This window comes from Ornithorhynchus anatinus, chromosome 10 (genome assembly GCF_004115215.2).
Source record: "Ornithorhynchus anatinus isolate Pmale09 chromosome 10, mOrnAna1.pri.v4, whole genome shotgun sequence".
Lineage (NCBI taxonomy): Eukaryota > Metazoa > Chordata > Mammalia > Monotremata > Ornithorhynchidae > Ornithorhynchus > Ornithorhynchus anatinus.
The window spans coordinates 58,707,326-58,720,587 of record NC_041737.1 but is presented as its reverse complement, the minus strand read 5'-3'; the positions used below and the strand labels follow the sequence as shown (position 1 = coordinate 58,720,587).

Genomic DNA, 13,262 nt, shown 5'->3' with positions numbered 1-13,262 from the left:
CACATACCTTAGGGAGGGGGGGGGCTTCTCTTTTCCTAGACCTGTTTCAGCCTCCAAGGTTGGAAGAAAGACCCCCACCCTAAAACACTGCTCTCCGCCCCCCAACCCCCCCAGCCAGACCCTTACTAGGAGATGTGGAGGGGAGGAGGGGGTGGGGATGGGGCTGTTTCGGGCCCCCCTCTGCCGGAACAAGAGCTATCTGGGTGGGGTCGGGCCGGGGCAGTGAAGCTAAGATAAGCTGACCGCCTTAGCACCGCCCTCCGATGCCACCCTGGCCAAAAGGACAGACAGGAGCCAGGGCTGGGGCAAAGGGAGTTTATTTACCGAAAGCAATAAGTCAAGGGTGGGGGTGTGTCCAGGTGAGGCGTGGTGGGGGCTGGTTGGGCTGTGGGGAGGTGGGGTGGGGGGTGGAATCGGGAACGCATCTCACCCAGGAGCAGAACACAGGCCCAGAGTCCAAGCATCTAGCCGCCAGCCCTGTACCAGGATGGGGGGGCGGGAAGGGGCAGGGGGGAGGGGGAAGCTTCAGCCATTCAGCACCATCCGCACTAGCTCTGTGAAGAGAGGAGACTGGCTTGAGTGGGGCTGGGGGACCCCAGGCCGCCGAGGTGGGGCAGCGACTAAAGTCCCGCCTTGGCCCCAGAGACCTTCCCCATCCCGCACCTCCGACCCCCTCCCCAGCTCAGCCCTCTCCCATCTACAACTACAGTCAGCCAATATGGGGGGGTGGGGGGGAGAAGAGGACGACAGAACTCAGGGACAAGACCGACAGGCAACCACCCCCCGCCCCACCAGCCCCGGGCAGGGAAGGGCCAGACCCTCTGGCCCAGCTGCCCTCCCCTCCCCCTAGTCAGCTCCATGCAGAGACATGCAGAGAGGGGGACTGAGAACGGACAGGAGGCACGGTCGGGGAAGGGGGAGAGGCCGAGAGGAGCCGTACCCGCCCCGGGGGGGGGCCGTCACCCCGACAGGATATGTCTCACAAATGCTGCAGAAGGAAGACATCGACCATCAAGCCCACAAGACAGGACACCGGACAGGGACACTGGGGCAGGGGAGCCCCTTTCCTGTGTCTACACCAGTCTCCCCCCGGGCCCAGCCCCCAGCCCCCGACTCACCTTCATAATTGATGCAGCCATTGCTGTCCTCGTGACCGGCCACAAGCACTTCCACTTCCTCCTCTGTCATCTTCTCACCTGGTGGAGGGGAAAGGGAGGGATGCAGGGGGGTCAGCGGACAGCTGGAGGAAACGCTTCCTCCCACCCATTTGGATGGAGCATTTTGGGCCTACGGCGTTCCTTACTATTCATTCATTCATTCACTCATTCGATCATGTTTATTAAAGGCTTACTGTGTGCAGAGCACCGTACTAAGCGCTCGGGAAAGTATAGGGCAACAATAAACAGTGACATTCCCTTCCCACAATGAGCTCACAATCTAGATTGGGGGGTGTGGAGGGGTGTTTTACTACCTAAACCACCCTCCTCTCCATCCCCCTCTGTGCTTGCCCGGGCTGGTTATAATAATAATAATTACGGTATTTGTTAAGCGCTTACTAGGTGCCAAACACTGTTCTAAGCAGCGGGGTAGATACAAGTTAATCAGATTGGACACAGTCCCTGCTCTGCAAGGGGCTCACAGCCTGTATTCCCATTTTACAGATGAGGTGGTGACTGAGGCCCATAGCAGTTATGTGACCCGCCCAAGGTCACTTGGCAGAAAAGGGGCAGAGAAGGGATTAGAACCCAGGTCCGTGCTTCATTAACTAGGCCTCACTGCTTTTCTGGTGTCCCGCTCCCGGAGGGCAGGGACTGGGTCTCCTCACTAGAATACTCTCCCAGCGCTCAGCTCAGCGCTCTGCCCGCATGCAGTAGGTGCTCAGTAGGTAGCAGTGACTAGGGGGCCGGGTGGGGGGGTGGGGGGAGGCACTTCACCCAACGTGATGAGGACATGGCGGATCTCGGCGCCCATGACGGTGCCGTTGCCCTCCTTGTCGAACACCCGCAGCCCTTCCACGTAGTCCTCGTAGGTGCCCTGGTCCTTGTTCTTGGCCACGGTCTGCAGCATGGGCAGGAAGTGCTCGAAGTCCAACACCTTCACGTTCATCTCTGCGGGCGAGGGGGTGCCGGCGGGGTTGGGAGAAGGGGGTCACCACGGCCTCCGGCGGTCGCCTCTCACCCTATCTCCGGCCTCCCCCATCCCCCCCATCCCGCCCCACGGGGGTCCTGGGGGGTCTCACCGTCACTCTTGGGGTTACCCAGGACCTTGAGCACCTCTGCGTTGGTGGGGTTCTGGCCCAGGGCCCGCATCACGTCCCCACACTGGCTGTAGAGGATCTTCCCGTCCCCGGTCCGGTCGAACAGCTGGAAGGCCTCCTTGAACTCTGCCAGGGAAGAGGGGCGCGGGGGGCGCTGAGGGGCGGCGGTCGTGGGGCGTTGACCCCCGAAGACCCAACCCTCGGGGAAGCGCCGCCCTTACCTAGTCGGGCTCCACTTCCTCCTCCGCTGGGCCCCACCCCCGGGGCTGGGACCCTCATCCAGGGTGGCGGTTTCCCGTCCCTCCCTCCCTCCCAAACCCACGGGCTTCCCGGCCCCCGCCCCTCCCTTCCGGCCTCCCGACCCCGGCCCCGCCGGCAGGAATGTGCGGGGCCGACGCCCGCCCGGCTTTCTGTCCTTATAAGGAAGCGGGAGCGGTGCCCTTATAAGAAGGTGGCACAGGAGGGAGCCGCGGCCCTGGAGGCTGGGCCCACCCTCCAAGCGGGGCTGTGCCAACCCTCCCAGGGGGGCCGTGCCATCCCCCCGGGGACCGTCCCCCGGGCCCAGTGGGGGTCTCTCCCGCGGCCAGAGGTAACGGGAGCCTCCCCCTCTATGGCGGGGTCCGCCTGCCCATCACCCCCGGCCCGCAGCGAGCACACACACTGTCCCCCGTCCGACGCCCAGTGCCAAGCTACCAGCCGGGGAGCCGAGGGGGAGGGGAAGCGGGGCGGAAGCCGGTTAGAGAAAGGGGGGAAGAGGAGCAGGGCGGGGAGCCGCTGTGACTCCCCCCCCCCCCCTTGGCATCACGGCACACGCAAACCCAAAAAGCGGGGTTAAGGATGGGTCGGGGTGGGGGTCGCCCCCATCCCCCCAGAGACTCACCCGGGGCCCGGGGCTCACATCTGAAGAGGAAGGGGAGGAAGAGGAGGGAGGAGAACGAGTGAGGAGGAGAGAGGCAGCCTCGGTGGCAGGGGCCTGGGGTGAGCTGGGGTGAGCTGGGGCGAGCTGGGGTGGGGGCGCCCAAAGAGATGGGGGGCGGGCCTGGAAACGCGAGCCTCCCCAGCCCCGGGGCGGGGGGTCCCTGTGGGGGCCCGGGGAGAGGGCAGAGGTCGCTCACCCGCAGTCTGGTCCTCGGTGAAGTCGCACTGGGTGCAGAAAGAGGAGGGTCAGAGAGCCAGCCGGGCAGCAAGGCCCTGCTCCCGCTGGGCCCGGCCTGGGCCCGGCCTAGTGGCTTCGGTCCTCGGCCTGGCCCGTCCCCCCGCGGCCCCGGTCCCGGCCCCCGCGCCCCCCTTGCCCCCCTTGCCCCCCTTGCCCCCCATCCCGCGCCCCACCATCTTGGCCGCTCCCGTCCGCGCTCGTCCGCTCCAGGCCTTCCTGCTCTAATGGCCTCGGCGATCCGATCGGCTCCGCTCCGCTCCGCTCCGCCCAGCTCCGGCCCTTCCGGGCGCCGTGACGTCACCCGTCAGCTCAGCCAATAGGAGACCGGGCCCGGGCTCATGCAGATGACTCACTACATTATTCATGAGGGGGCGTGTTCTCCCCCTTCCCTCCCCGGGCGGCGCCGGCTCCGAGAAAAGGGGTGCGGAGGGGCAAAGGTGTGGCTCGGTGGCGAGAGCCCGGGCTTGGGAGTCAGAGGTCAGGGGTTCAAATCCCGGCTCCGCCGCTTGGCAGCTGTGTGACCTTGGGCAAGTCATTTGCCTTCTCTGTGCCTCGGTGACCTCATCTGGAAAATGGGGATGAAGACTCTGAGCCCTACGTGGGACAAGCTGATGACCTTGTATCGCTCCCAGCGCTTAGTGCTTGGCACATAGTAAGCGCTTAAGAAATACCAACATTATTATTGTTATTAAAGTGGGGATGAAAACTGTGAGCCCTAGGTGGGACAACCTGATGACCTTGTATCTGCTGCCCCAGTGCTTAGAATAGTGCTTGGCACCTAGTAAGCGCTTAAAAAATACCAACATTATTATTATGATTAATAATAATATTAAAGGGCCTGGGGCCAGGACCCCTGGAGCCCGGCCAGGAGGCGGAGGGCCTGGGGCTGGAACCCCCTGAACCCGGGCCAGGGGCGGCTTCCCCAGCCACTCCAACCCGGAGGCTTCTGCCACCGATCAATCGGTTTGTCTGCTATGTGACCTTGGGTAAGTCGTTTCACTTCTCTGGGCCTCAGTGACCTCCTCTGTAAATGGAGTTTAAGACTGTGAGCCGAATTTGAGACAGGGACTGTGTCCAACCCGATGAGCTCATATCTACCCCAGGGCTGAATACAATACCTGGCACAGAGTAAGTGCTTAATAAATGCCATTTTTTTAAAATGATCAAGCAACAGGATTGACTATAAGCCTTCAGTGTGCAGAGTCACTGTGGCATTTGTTAAGAGATTTCTAAGTGTCAGGCATCAGACACAATCCCTTGACCACCGGGGCTCACAGTGTAAAGGGAGGGAAAAGGATTATTGAAACCCCATTTTACAGATAAGGAAACTGAGGCCCACAGAAGTTGAGTGACTTGCCCAAGGTCACAGAGCTGGGATTTGAACCTTTGATGCCGAGAAAAGAGCTCTTTACACCAGGCCACGCTGCTTTTCTGTAATAAGAATAATGATTGTGGTATTTATGAAGTGCTTACTACTATGTACCAAGATTGTACTAAGCACTGGGGTAGATACTAAATAATTAAATCCCACATGGGGCTCATAGTCTAAGTAGGAGGGAGCACAGGGATGGAATCACCGTTTTGCAGATGAGGGATTTGAGGCACAGAGAAGTGAAATGACTTGCCCAAAGGTACACAGCAGGTAAGTGGTGGAGCCAGAATTAGAACCCAGGTCCTCTGACTCTTAGGCCCAGGTTCTTTCCACTAGGCCAACAGTGCTTCCCTGTACTTCTCTATACTGTACATTTGAGAGAGCAAGATGAAAGTTGGTAGACACAATCCCTGTCCTTGAGGAACTTACAGTCTGGCTGGGGAGACAAATGCCACAGTGAACAGTTAGGAGGAAGAAGGAAAAGGACATCTGCAAAAGAGTTAATGCTCCAGCAAGAGGGATGGAAGTTAGAGTTGAGGATGGATTTTTCATCAGCTCTCCTTCCCCACAACTTCACCACTGAAGCTTTTTTACCTGACCAGATCTGTGGAGGGGGTGACCAGGAGACCTGAGGCCATCCACCCAGACACAAAACAGCTCAGTCCCCGATCCATCATGTTTATTTTGAAAACCAGACTGGGGGCAGAGTAAAGGTGGTCCAGCAAGGCCCAGCCCCGCCCCTCTGCCCAAACAGCTGCAAAGGCTGAACCACAGAGAGTGAGGAGTGGAGGGAGGGGGGCCAGGGATGCAGGAAGCTGTGGGAGAGGTGGGTGTCGGGTGGGGCAGGGGCTGGAGGGAGACAGCATGGAGACTTGGAGAATCAGCAGTAGGGGGTTGTGAAGTGAGGGTAGGGGGGCCATTTGGGGAAGCACAGGGCCTGGGGGCCTTGAAGCCTCCAGCCCCCCAGCCCCTAACCCGGAGTCGCTCAGGCCGCCATGATGTGCTTCACGAAAGCTGAGAAAGAGGGAGGCAGGCAGCGGTGAGAGGGTGAGGGTTGCCAGTGTGTCCCACTCTCTCTCCCCACCCCCACCTGGCCCCCCGCCCTTTCTTCCTCCACCTTTCTGCTCACCTTCATAGTTGATACAGCCGCTAGCATCTTCATGTCCTCCCAGGAGGGTCTCCACCTCCTCCTCCGTCATCCTCTCCCCTGCTCCCAAAAGCCCAGAACTAATCAATCCATCTGTCAATCCGTCCACCCATCCATCCATCCATCCATCCATCCATCCATCCATCCATCCATCCATCTACCAGAGGAATTTACTGTGCAACTACTGTTTGCAGAGGACTGTACTGAGTGCTTGGGAGGAGACAACAGAGGTAGAAGACATCTTCCCTGCCCTCAGAGAGTTTTCAGCCTAACTTACAATCAGACCTAAGTCTTCTCTGCTACGCCCTGGCCAGCCCACTTAGCTTCCCCCAACCCCCTTTCCCAGAGTCTTTCCCCCAGACCCTGAATCTTTATCCTGTCCCTACTCCCCCACCCTTACATAGTATGTGGTGAGCTTCAGGCTGGACAGGGCCTGATTAGTGTTTATCTACCCTGGTGCTTAGTACAGTGCTTTGGCACATACTAAGAACTTAACAAATACTATTATTGTCATCAGTATGTTCTGAGCACCCTTTGGTGCTCATTGCCTTTGGAGGCAATGACCTGTACTAAGCACTTGACAAAGTATAATGGAAGCTTAGAGACTGTTTCATGCTCACAAGGACCTGCCACTCATTTTTCCACCCAAACCCAGTCCTCCCCTTGTATTTCCCATCACTGTCAGCGATGTCACTCGGTCTCCTGATCCCGTAACCTGGGCATTATCATCATCTCTCTCTTTCAACCTACATGTTCAATCTGTCACCAAATCCTGTCTGTTCTACCTTGACAACATACCTAAAATCCACCTATTCCTTTCCATCCCAAACTGCTAACACACATATCCAAGCACTTATCGGTTGCCTTGATTACTGCATCCGCCTCTTCACTGACCTTCTTGCCTCCTGTCTCTACCCTCTCTAGTCCTTACTTCACTCTGTTGCCTGGATCATTTTTCTAGAAAACTACTCCGTTCACGTCTCCCCACTCTTCAAGAGCCTCCAGTGGTTGCCCGTCCACCTCTGCAGTGAACAGAAACTCGCATCAGCTTTAAAGCGTTCGGTCAGCTTGGCCCCTCCTACCTCACTGATTTCCTATTATGACCCAGCCCACACACTAAGTCCTCTAACACCAACCCGCTCTCTATACCTTGATCTCATCTATCTCTCCACCAACTTGCCCACATCCTCCCTCTGGCCAGGAACTCCCTCCCTCTTCATATACTACAGACCACCACTCTCTCCACCTTTAAAGCCTTCCTAATATCACATTTCCTCCCAGAGGCCTTCCTCCATTAAGCCCTCTTTCCCCCTACTCCCTTTCCCTCGTGTCACCTATGCACTTGGATCTTTCCCCTTTAAGCACTTGATATTCACCCCTCCCTCAGCTCCACAGCACTTTCATTCAATCATATTTATTGAGCACTGTGTGCAGAGCACTGTACTAAGTGCTTGGGAGAGAACAACACAACAATAAACAGACACATTCCCTGCCCATAATGAGCTTATTCCTTTTAATATCTGTCACCTCCTCTAGACTGCAAGCTCTTTGTGGGCATGGATGGTGTCTACCAACTCTATCGTACTGTACGCTCCCAAGCACTTCTCTATTGCACTGTATTCTTTCCAGCACCTTAGTCCAGTGCTCTGCACGCAGTAGGGACTCAGTAGGTAGCAGTGACCGGGGAACGAGATAGGGGGTGGGGGAGAACCTCACCCAACGTGGTGAGGACGTGGCGGATCTCGGCGCCCATGACGGTGCCGTTGCCCTCCTTGTCGAACACCCGCAGTCCTTCCACGTAGTCCTCGTAGGTGCCCTGGTCCTTGTTCTTGGCCACAGTCTGCAGCATGGGCAGGAAGTGCTCAAAGTCCAACACCTTCACGTTCATCTCTGCGGGAGAAGGGGGTGCCGGAGGATGGAGAGGAGGGGTGTCACTGCAGCTCCCTGTGGGTCCCCCCAACACGAGGGCTCCTCCTGCCCATCCCATCCCCAAGGGGGTCCTGCATCGTACATCTGTAGGGCTGGGGGGCCCTAGGATCTCACCATTCCTCTTGGGGTTACCCAGGACCTTCAGCACCTCTGCATTGGTGGGGTTCTGGCCTAGGGCCCGCATCACGTCTCCACACTGGCTGTACAGGATCTTCCCGTCCCCAGTCCGGTCAAACAGCTGGAAGGCCTCCTTGAACTCTGTCGGGAAGAGGGGTGCAGAAGGGGCTCAGGGGTGGTGGCGGGCGGGGTCCGGGGTGGGGAGAAAGGGAGAGCAGGATAGTATCTCAGAGGGGTGGGGGTGGCAAGGAGGGAGCTGAGGGGGCAGGAGAAAAGGGGGGAGGTCAGGGCAACCATGTATGGAGCGTTGCCATTTTGGCACCTCACCCTCCAGCTGGTCCTTGTTAAACTGTACCTAGGGAGAAAGAGACGGAACAGGGTAAGTGGGAAGGTCGGGGAGAGAGGACGGGGGTGGGGGAGAAGGTTTTGAGGCAATGTGATAGGCACCCCAGGATTAGAACGGGTTGTTGGGGGAGGGGGGCCTGGGGGTCCGGAAAGCAGAGGGAGATGCTAATCCAGTGCTGCCCCCCTCCCCAACCCCCTGCTTCCCAGATCCTCCTCAATCCTCTCCCCCGCCCTTGCCCTTACATGGCTAACATACCCCCAGCATGAACAAAGGCTAAATTTACCCCCAGCTTCACCGGCTGCCATTGTGTAAATTACCCTGCTCACTCTCCCTCCGCCCCCGCCCCCCCCACACACTGTGCACGGGAGCTTAGGCCCTCCCCCGCCCTACCCTCCGGAAAGAGTCTGTTCCCGGGTGGATGGTGTTGGGGGAAAGGGTCCTGATCCCTATGGTTTGGGAAAGAGTGCAATAGTGCCAGCATCAGTGACAGCACGTACTGAGCATCCATTGAAGGAAGAGCACTGTATTAAATGCCCATTGAGGGAAAAGCACTGTACGGAGCATCCACTGAAGAGAGGGAACTGTACTAAACCCTGGGAGGTAAAACAGAGGCACAAGATGCAATTCCTGGTCCCCACTACTGGGACAGACAGGAAAATACTGACGAGAAATGGAAACAGAATCAATAAAACTGGTTATTCGAGCAAATGCACACCCATGCTGTCAACGGGTGTAATTTAATACACAAGCACTGGAAAAATGAGGGAGCTGATCATTAGTCAGGAAAGGTTTATTGGAGGAGGTGGCATTTGAGAGAGGCTAAAAGGTTGAAAGGAGAGAAGGAGCTTCTGGCCCTCCCAGCCCCTGCCCCCCATCCCATCTCAGCCCCTTGCCCTCATCCTTCCCCCAACCTGAGCCAACCTCCCCGGCCCTGCCCGGCCCCCTCACCTTCCATCTCAGCCCCAACATGAGCCAGCCTCCTCCACCCCAGCCAGCCTCCCAAGCCCAGTCACTTACCACCTTCTGGGAGTGCTGGAAAAGAGACCCCTGGGTCTTCGGGGGGATGGTGGGCGGGTGGGCCGCTAGTTCCCGGACCTTGGCCAAGGTTCCAGCCGTGGGCTTGGGGGCCGTCTTGGGAGCAGGCTTGGGAGGGTGCTTGGGGGCGGGAGGGCCGATGGGCTTCTTCACGGATAAGTCCTTCTTGGGAGCCATGGTGGAGCAATGGGCAGAAAGAAGCAGTGCCCCCGGGCAGCCCAGCCTGGGTTAAATAGCTCAAGAGCCCGGCTCGCCCAGGGGCGGGCATATGGAGAGGGAGGGGGCACAGAGAGGAGTTTAGTTCCCGCTCCCTCCCCTGCCCCAAGGTTCCCTTCTTTCTGGGCACAGGGCCAGAATCTGAGGGCCAAGGGCTGGAGCTGGCAGTGTCTGGGTCTCACTCCACCAGGACTGGGTAGGGAAACTGAGGACCAGGTTCAGGGGTGAACCCTAGCAGCCAGGGTTTTCATTAATTAATTTATTCATTCATTCAATCATAGTCTAGAGGGCGGGAAGAGGGACATCAATATAAATAAATAAATAAAATTACAGATAGATATATTAAGGGCTGTGGGGCCGTGAAGGGGTGGGGAAAGAGCAAAGGGAGCAAGTCAGGGTGGCACAGAAGAGAGTGGGAGATGAGGAAAAGTGGGGCTTAGTCTGGGAAGACCTCTTGGAGGAGATGACTTTAAAGGGGGGAAGAGTAATTGGCAGATCTGAGGCACCCAGCTTCTCCCATACTGGTCTCCAAAGCCTAGTTTGTTCTTTTATTTTCTGGGAGGGTGTTCCTGACTGCCCTCTTCCTCCCCCTAATCTGGGGCACCTGTGTCCCTGGCCTCAGCCCAGGCCAAACTGGATCCATCAGACACTAGGTGTGCGCAGTGGGGTGTCAAGGTCGACTCATCGAGGCCACCTCACCACCCAACTTGGCCTGTCTCTGCCCTGCCCAGGAGGGGACAATGTAGCCACCTGCCCTCTGCTCCACCCCCAGCCTCAGCGAGGCCATGGAGTGGACAATGTAGCCACCGTGGCAGCCCACAGCTGGGACAATGTAGCCACCCACCCCCACTTGGCACCCAGCCCCTGCGGGGCCTGGAAGGGACAATGTAGCCACCATAGCCGCTTCTGACGCACACACGGGAACGGGGTCGGTTCTGGAGGAGGTGAAGGGGGCAGGAACTCAGGCCTGGGAACTGGGGGGCAGGGGAACCGGGAGCGTACAGGAGAGGGGTTGGTCGAGGAGGAGGTGAAGAGTGCGGGGCAGGGAAACCAAGCCTGGGAACTGGGGGGTGGAGGATCCGGGAGCCAGACTGTGGGGGTGGGGCCCCACTCTGCAGGAGGTTGGGGGTCAGTCAATCACATTTATTGAGCGCTTAGTGTACAGAGTACTGTACTAAGCGATTGGGAAAGTACAATATAGCAAACACATCCCCTGCCCACAACGAGCTTACCGTGGGGGGAGAAAGACATTAATATAAATAAATGATGGATATGGACATAAGTGGTATGGGGCTGGAAGGGGGGATGAATAAAGGGAGCTAGTCAGGGCGACGCAGAAGGGAGTGGGAGAATTGGAAAGGGGGGGGCCTTAGCCACACAGAGAACTCCTCACTCTAGGCTTCAAGGCTCTCCATCACCTTGCCCCTTCCTACCTCTCCTCCCTTCTCTCTTTCTACCGCCCACCCCGCACGCTCCGCTCCTCCTCCGCCCACCTCCTCACCGTCCCTCGATCTCGCCTATCCCGCCGTCGACCCCTGGGCCACGTCCTCCCGCGGTCCCGGAACGCCCTCCCTCCTCACCTCCGCCAAACTGATTCTCTTCCCGTCTTCAAAACTCTACTTAAAACTCACCTCCTCCAAGAGGCCTTCCCAGACTGAGCTCCTCTTCTCCCTCTACTCCCTCTACCACCACCCCCTTTACCTCTCCGCAGCTTAACCCTCTTTTCCCCCATTTCCCTCTGCTCCTCCTCCTCTCCCTTCCCATCCCCTCAGCACTGTACTCGTCTGCTCAACTGTATATATTTATTACCCTATTTATTTTGTTAATGAAATGTACATCGCCTCGATTCTATTTAGTTGCCATTGTTTTTACGAGATGTTCTTCCCCTTGACTCTATTTATTGCCATCGTTCTTGTCTGTCCGTCTCCCCCGATTAGACTGTAAGCCCGTCAAACGGCAGGGACTGTCTCTATCTGTTGCCGACTTGCTCATTCCAAGTGCTTAGTACAGTGCTCTGCACATAGTAAGTGCTCAATAAATACTATTGAATGCGAAGCAGTGTGGTTCCCTGGAAAGAGCACGGGCTAGGGAGCCAGAGTTCATGGGTTCGAATCCCAGCTCTGCCACTTGTCAGCTGTGTGACTGTGGGCAAGTCACTTCACTTCTCTGTGTCTCAGTTCCCTCATCTGTAAAATGGGGATTAAGACTGTGAGCCTCACGTGGGACAACCTGATGACCCTGTATCTACCCCAGTGCTTAGAACAGTGCTCTCTGCATATAGTAAGCACTTAACAAATACCTACATTATCATTATTATGGTCATGGGTTCGAATCCAGGCTCTGCCACTTGGCAGCTGTGTGACTGTGGGCAAGTCACTTAACTTCTCTGGGCCTCAGTTCCCTCATCTGGAAAATGGGGATGAAGATTGTGAGCCTCATGTGGGACAACCTGATTCCCCTGTGTCTACCCCAGCGCTTAGAACAGTGCTCTGCACATAGTAACTGCTTAACAAATACCAATATTATTATTAGGCAGCAGGGTCTTGCGGGGGGGGCGGGCATGGAGGAAGAGGCAGCGCCGAGTGCAGGACCACCCCCATCGACCCACTCCCAGAACCAAAGAAAAGCAGAAAAGAGGCGAGGCCGAAAAGCCGGTCGGCTGTGCACGCAGCTGCTGCCACCAGGAATTGAGCTTGTTTTGTTCTCTTTTGCTTTGCTGTCTGTCTCCCCGTTTAGACTGTGAGCCCGTCACTGGGCAGGGAGGGTCTCTATCTGTTGCCGAACTGTACAGTCCAAGCCCCTGGTACAGTCCTGGGCACATAGTAAGCGCTCAACGAACACTATTGAATGAATGAATGGATGAAAGCGCGGCCCCACAGCGTCTGCCCCGAGCAAGAGCGCGCGCGGGGCATGCCGGGAAGCGGACTACAGGCCTCTCCCCCGCAGGCTCATGGGAAATGTAGTTCCCGCTCCCCAAATGGCCGCCTGGAGCCAGGGGGCGAGGGCAGTCAGTCAGTCAGTCAAGCATTGCCCTAAACTCTTGGAATAGTACAGTGCAACGGACACATTCCCTGCCCACAGAGAGCTTATAATCAAGAGAGGGAGACAGCCGTTAATTTAAATACGTTACAGATATAGACATAGGTGCTGGGGGACTGGCTGGGGGGGGCGAGGGGTGAAGAAAGGGAGCAGGTCTGGGCGACGTCGAAGGGAGTGGGAGAAGAGGAAAGGAGGGTTTAGTCAGGGAAGGTCTCTTGGAGGAGATGGGCCTTCAAAAAGGCTTTGAATGGGGGCAGCTTAGGAGGGTCCCGGCTTACAAGATGGGGTTGGGCTGAAAAGGGGAAGCTCAAGAGGGAAATTGTCTCCAGCAGTCCCTTGGCCCCCTCAGATCTCGATTAACCGAGCCAGCACCCTCAGTCCCATCACCAGGCTCAGGTCGGGTTATCTGCGTCCCATCCCCAACCCACCTCCCCAGAAAGAGCTATCCCTATTTGTCCTCTCATCCCCCGACCCACTTTTCCCAACCCATTAAACTGCCACTCCGGCTCTGCGGTGCCAAAGCCGCGCTCCCCATCCTGCCAGTGGCATAGAATTTATTTGTTTTGATGTGTATATGTCTATAATTCTATTTATTTATATTGGTGCCTGTTTACTTGTTTTGATGTCTTTAAGTCCACTGTGGGCTGG

General features: G+C 57.2%; 2 protein-coding genes across 3 annotated transcripts; both read right to left on the bottom strand.

Moving 5' to 3' along the window:
- Nucleotides 1–301: 301 nt before the first annotated feature.
- LOC114814504 (myosin light polypeptide 6) lies at nt 302–3,698 on the bottom strand. 2 transcript variants are annotated; one of them, XM_029072679.1, is made up of 7 exons: nt 3,587–3,698; nt 3,373–3,400; nt 2,240–2,383; nt 1,935–2,108; nt 1,119–1,196; nt 941–988; nt 302–554 (listed from the first exon to the last, which is right to left on the bottom strand). In XM_029072679.1, the coding sequence occupies exons 1-6, from the start codon at nt 3,587–3,589 to the stop codon at nt 960–962; spliced, it is 456 nt and encodes a 151-aa protein (XP_028928512.1). In that variant the 5' UTR covers nt 3,590–3,698; the 3' UTR covers nt 302–554; nt 941–959. The 2 variants fall into 2 exon arrangements, with proteins under 2 accessions (XP_028928512.1, XP_028928511.1); XM_029072678.1 differs by lacking the exon at nt 941–988.
- Nucleotides 3,699–5,443: 1,745 nt separating this feature from the next.
- On the bottom strand, nt 5,444–9,571 carry LOC114814689 (myosin light polypeptide 6-like). Its single transcript, XM_029073745.2, has 6 exons — nt 9,342–9,571; nt 8,306–8,333; nt 7,976–8,119; nt 7,649–7,822; nt 5,915–5,992; nt 5,444–5,799 (listed from the first exon to the last, which is right to left on the bottom strand). Exons 1-6 carry the CDS (start codon nt 9,534–9,536, stop codon nt 5,771–5,773), a joined length of 648 nt encoding a protein of 215 aa, XP_028929578.1. The 5' UTR covers nt 9,537–9,571; the 3' UTR covers nt 5,444–5,770.
- Nucleotides 9,572–13,262: the final 3,691 nt, after the last annotated feature.

Coding starts and splice junctions, on each gene's coding strand:
- LOC114814504 (XM_029072679.1), bottom strand. Junction 2,109..2,239: donor GGGTAACCCCAAGAGTGACG/GTGAGACCCCCC, acceptor CCTCGCCCGCAG/AGATGAACGTGAAGGTGTTG. Junction 1,197..1,934: donor CCATGTCCTCATCACGTTGG/GTGAAGTGCCTC, acceptor CCCCTCCACCAG/GTGAGAAGATGACAGAGGAG.
- LOC114814689 (XM_029073745.2), bottom strand. CDS start 9,536: ATGGCTCCCAAGAAGGACTTATCCGTGAAGAAGCCCATCGGCCCTCCC. Junction 8,120..8,305: donor TAACAAGGACCAGCTGGAGG/GTGAGGTGCCAA, acceptor TCTTCCCGACAG/AGTTCAAGGAGGCCTTCCAG. Junction 5,800..5,914: donor CGGCTGTATCAACTATGAAG/GTGAGCAGAAAG, acceptor CCTCTTTCTCAG/CTTTCGTGAAGCACATCATG.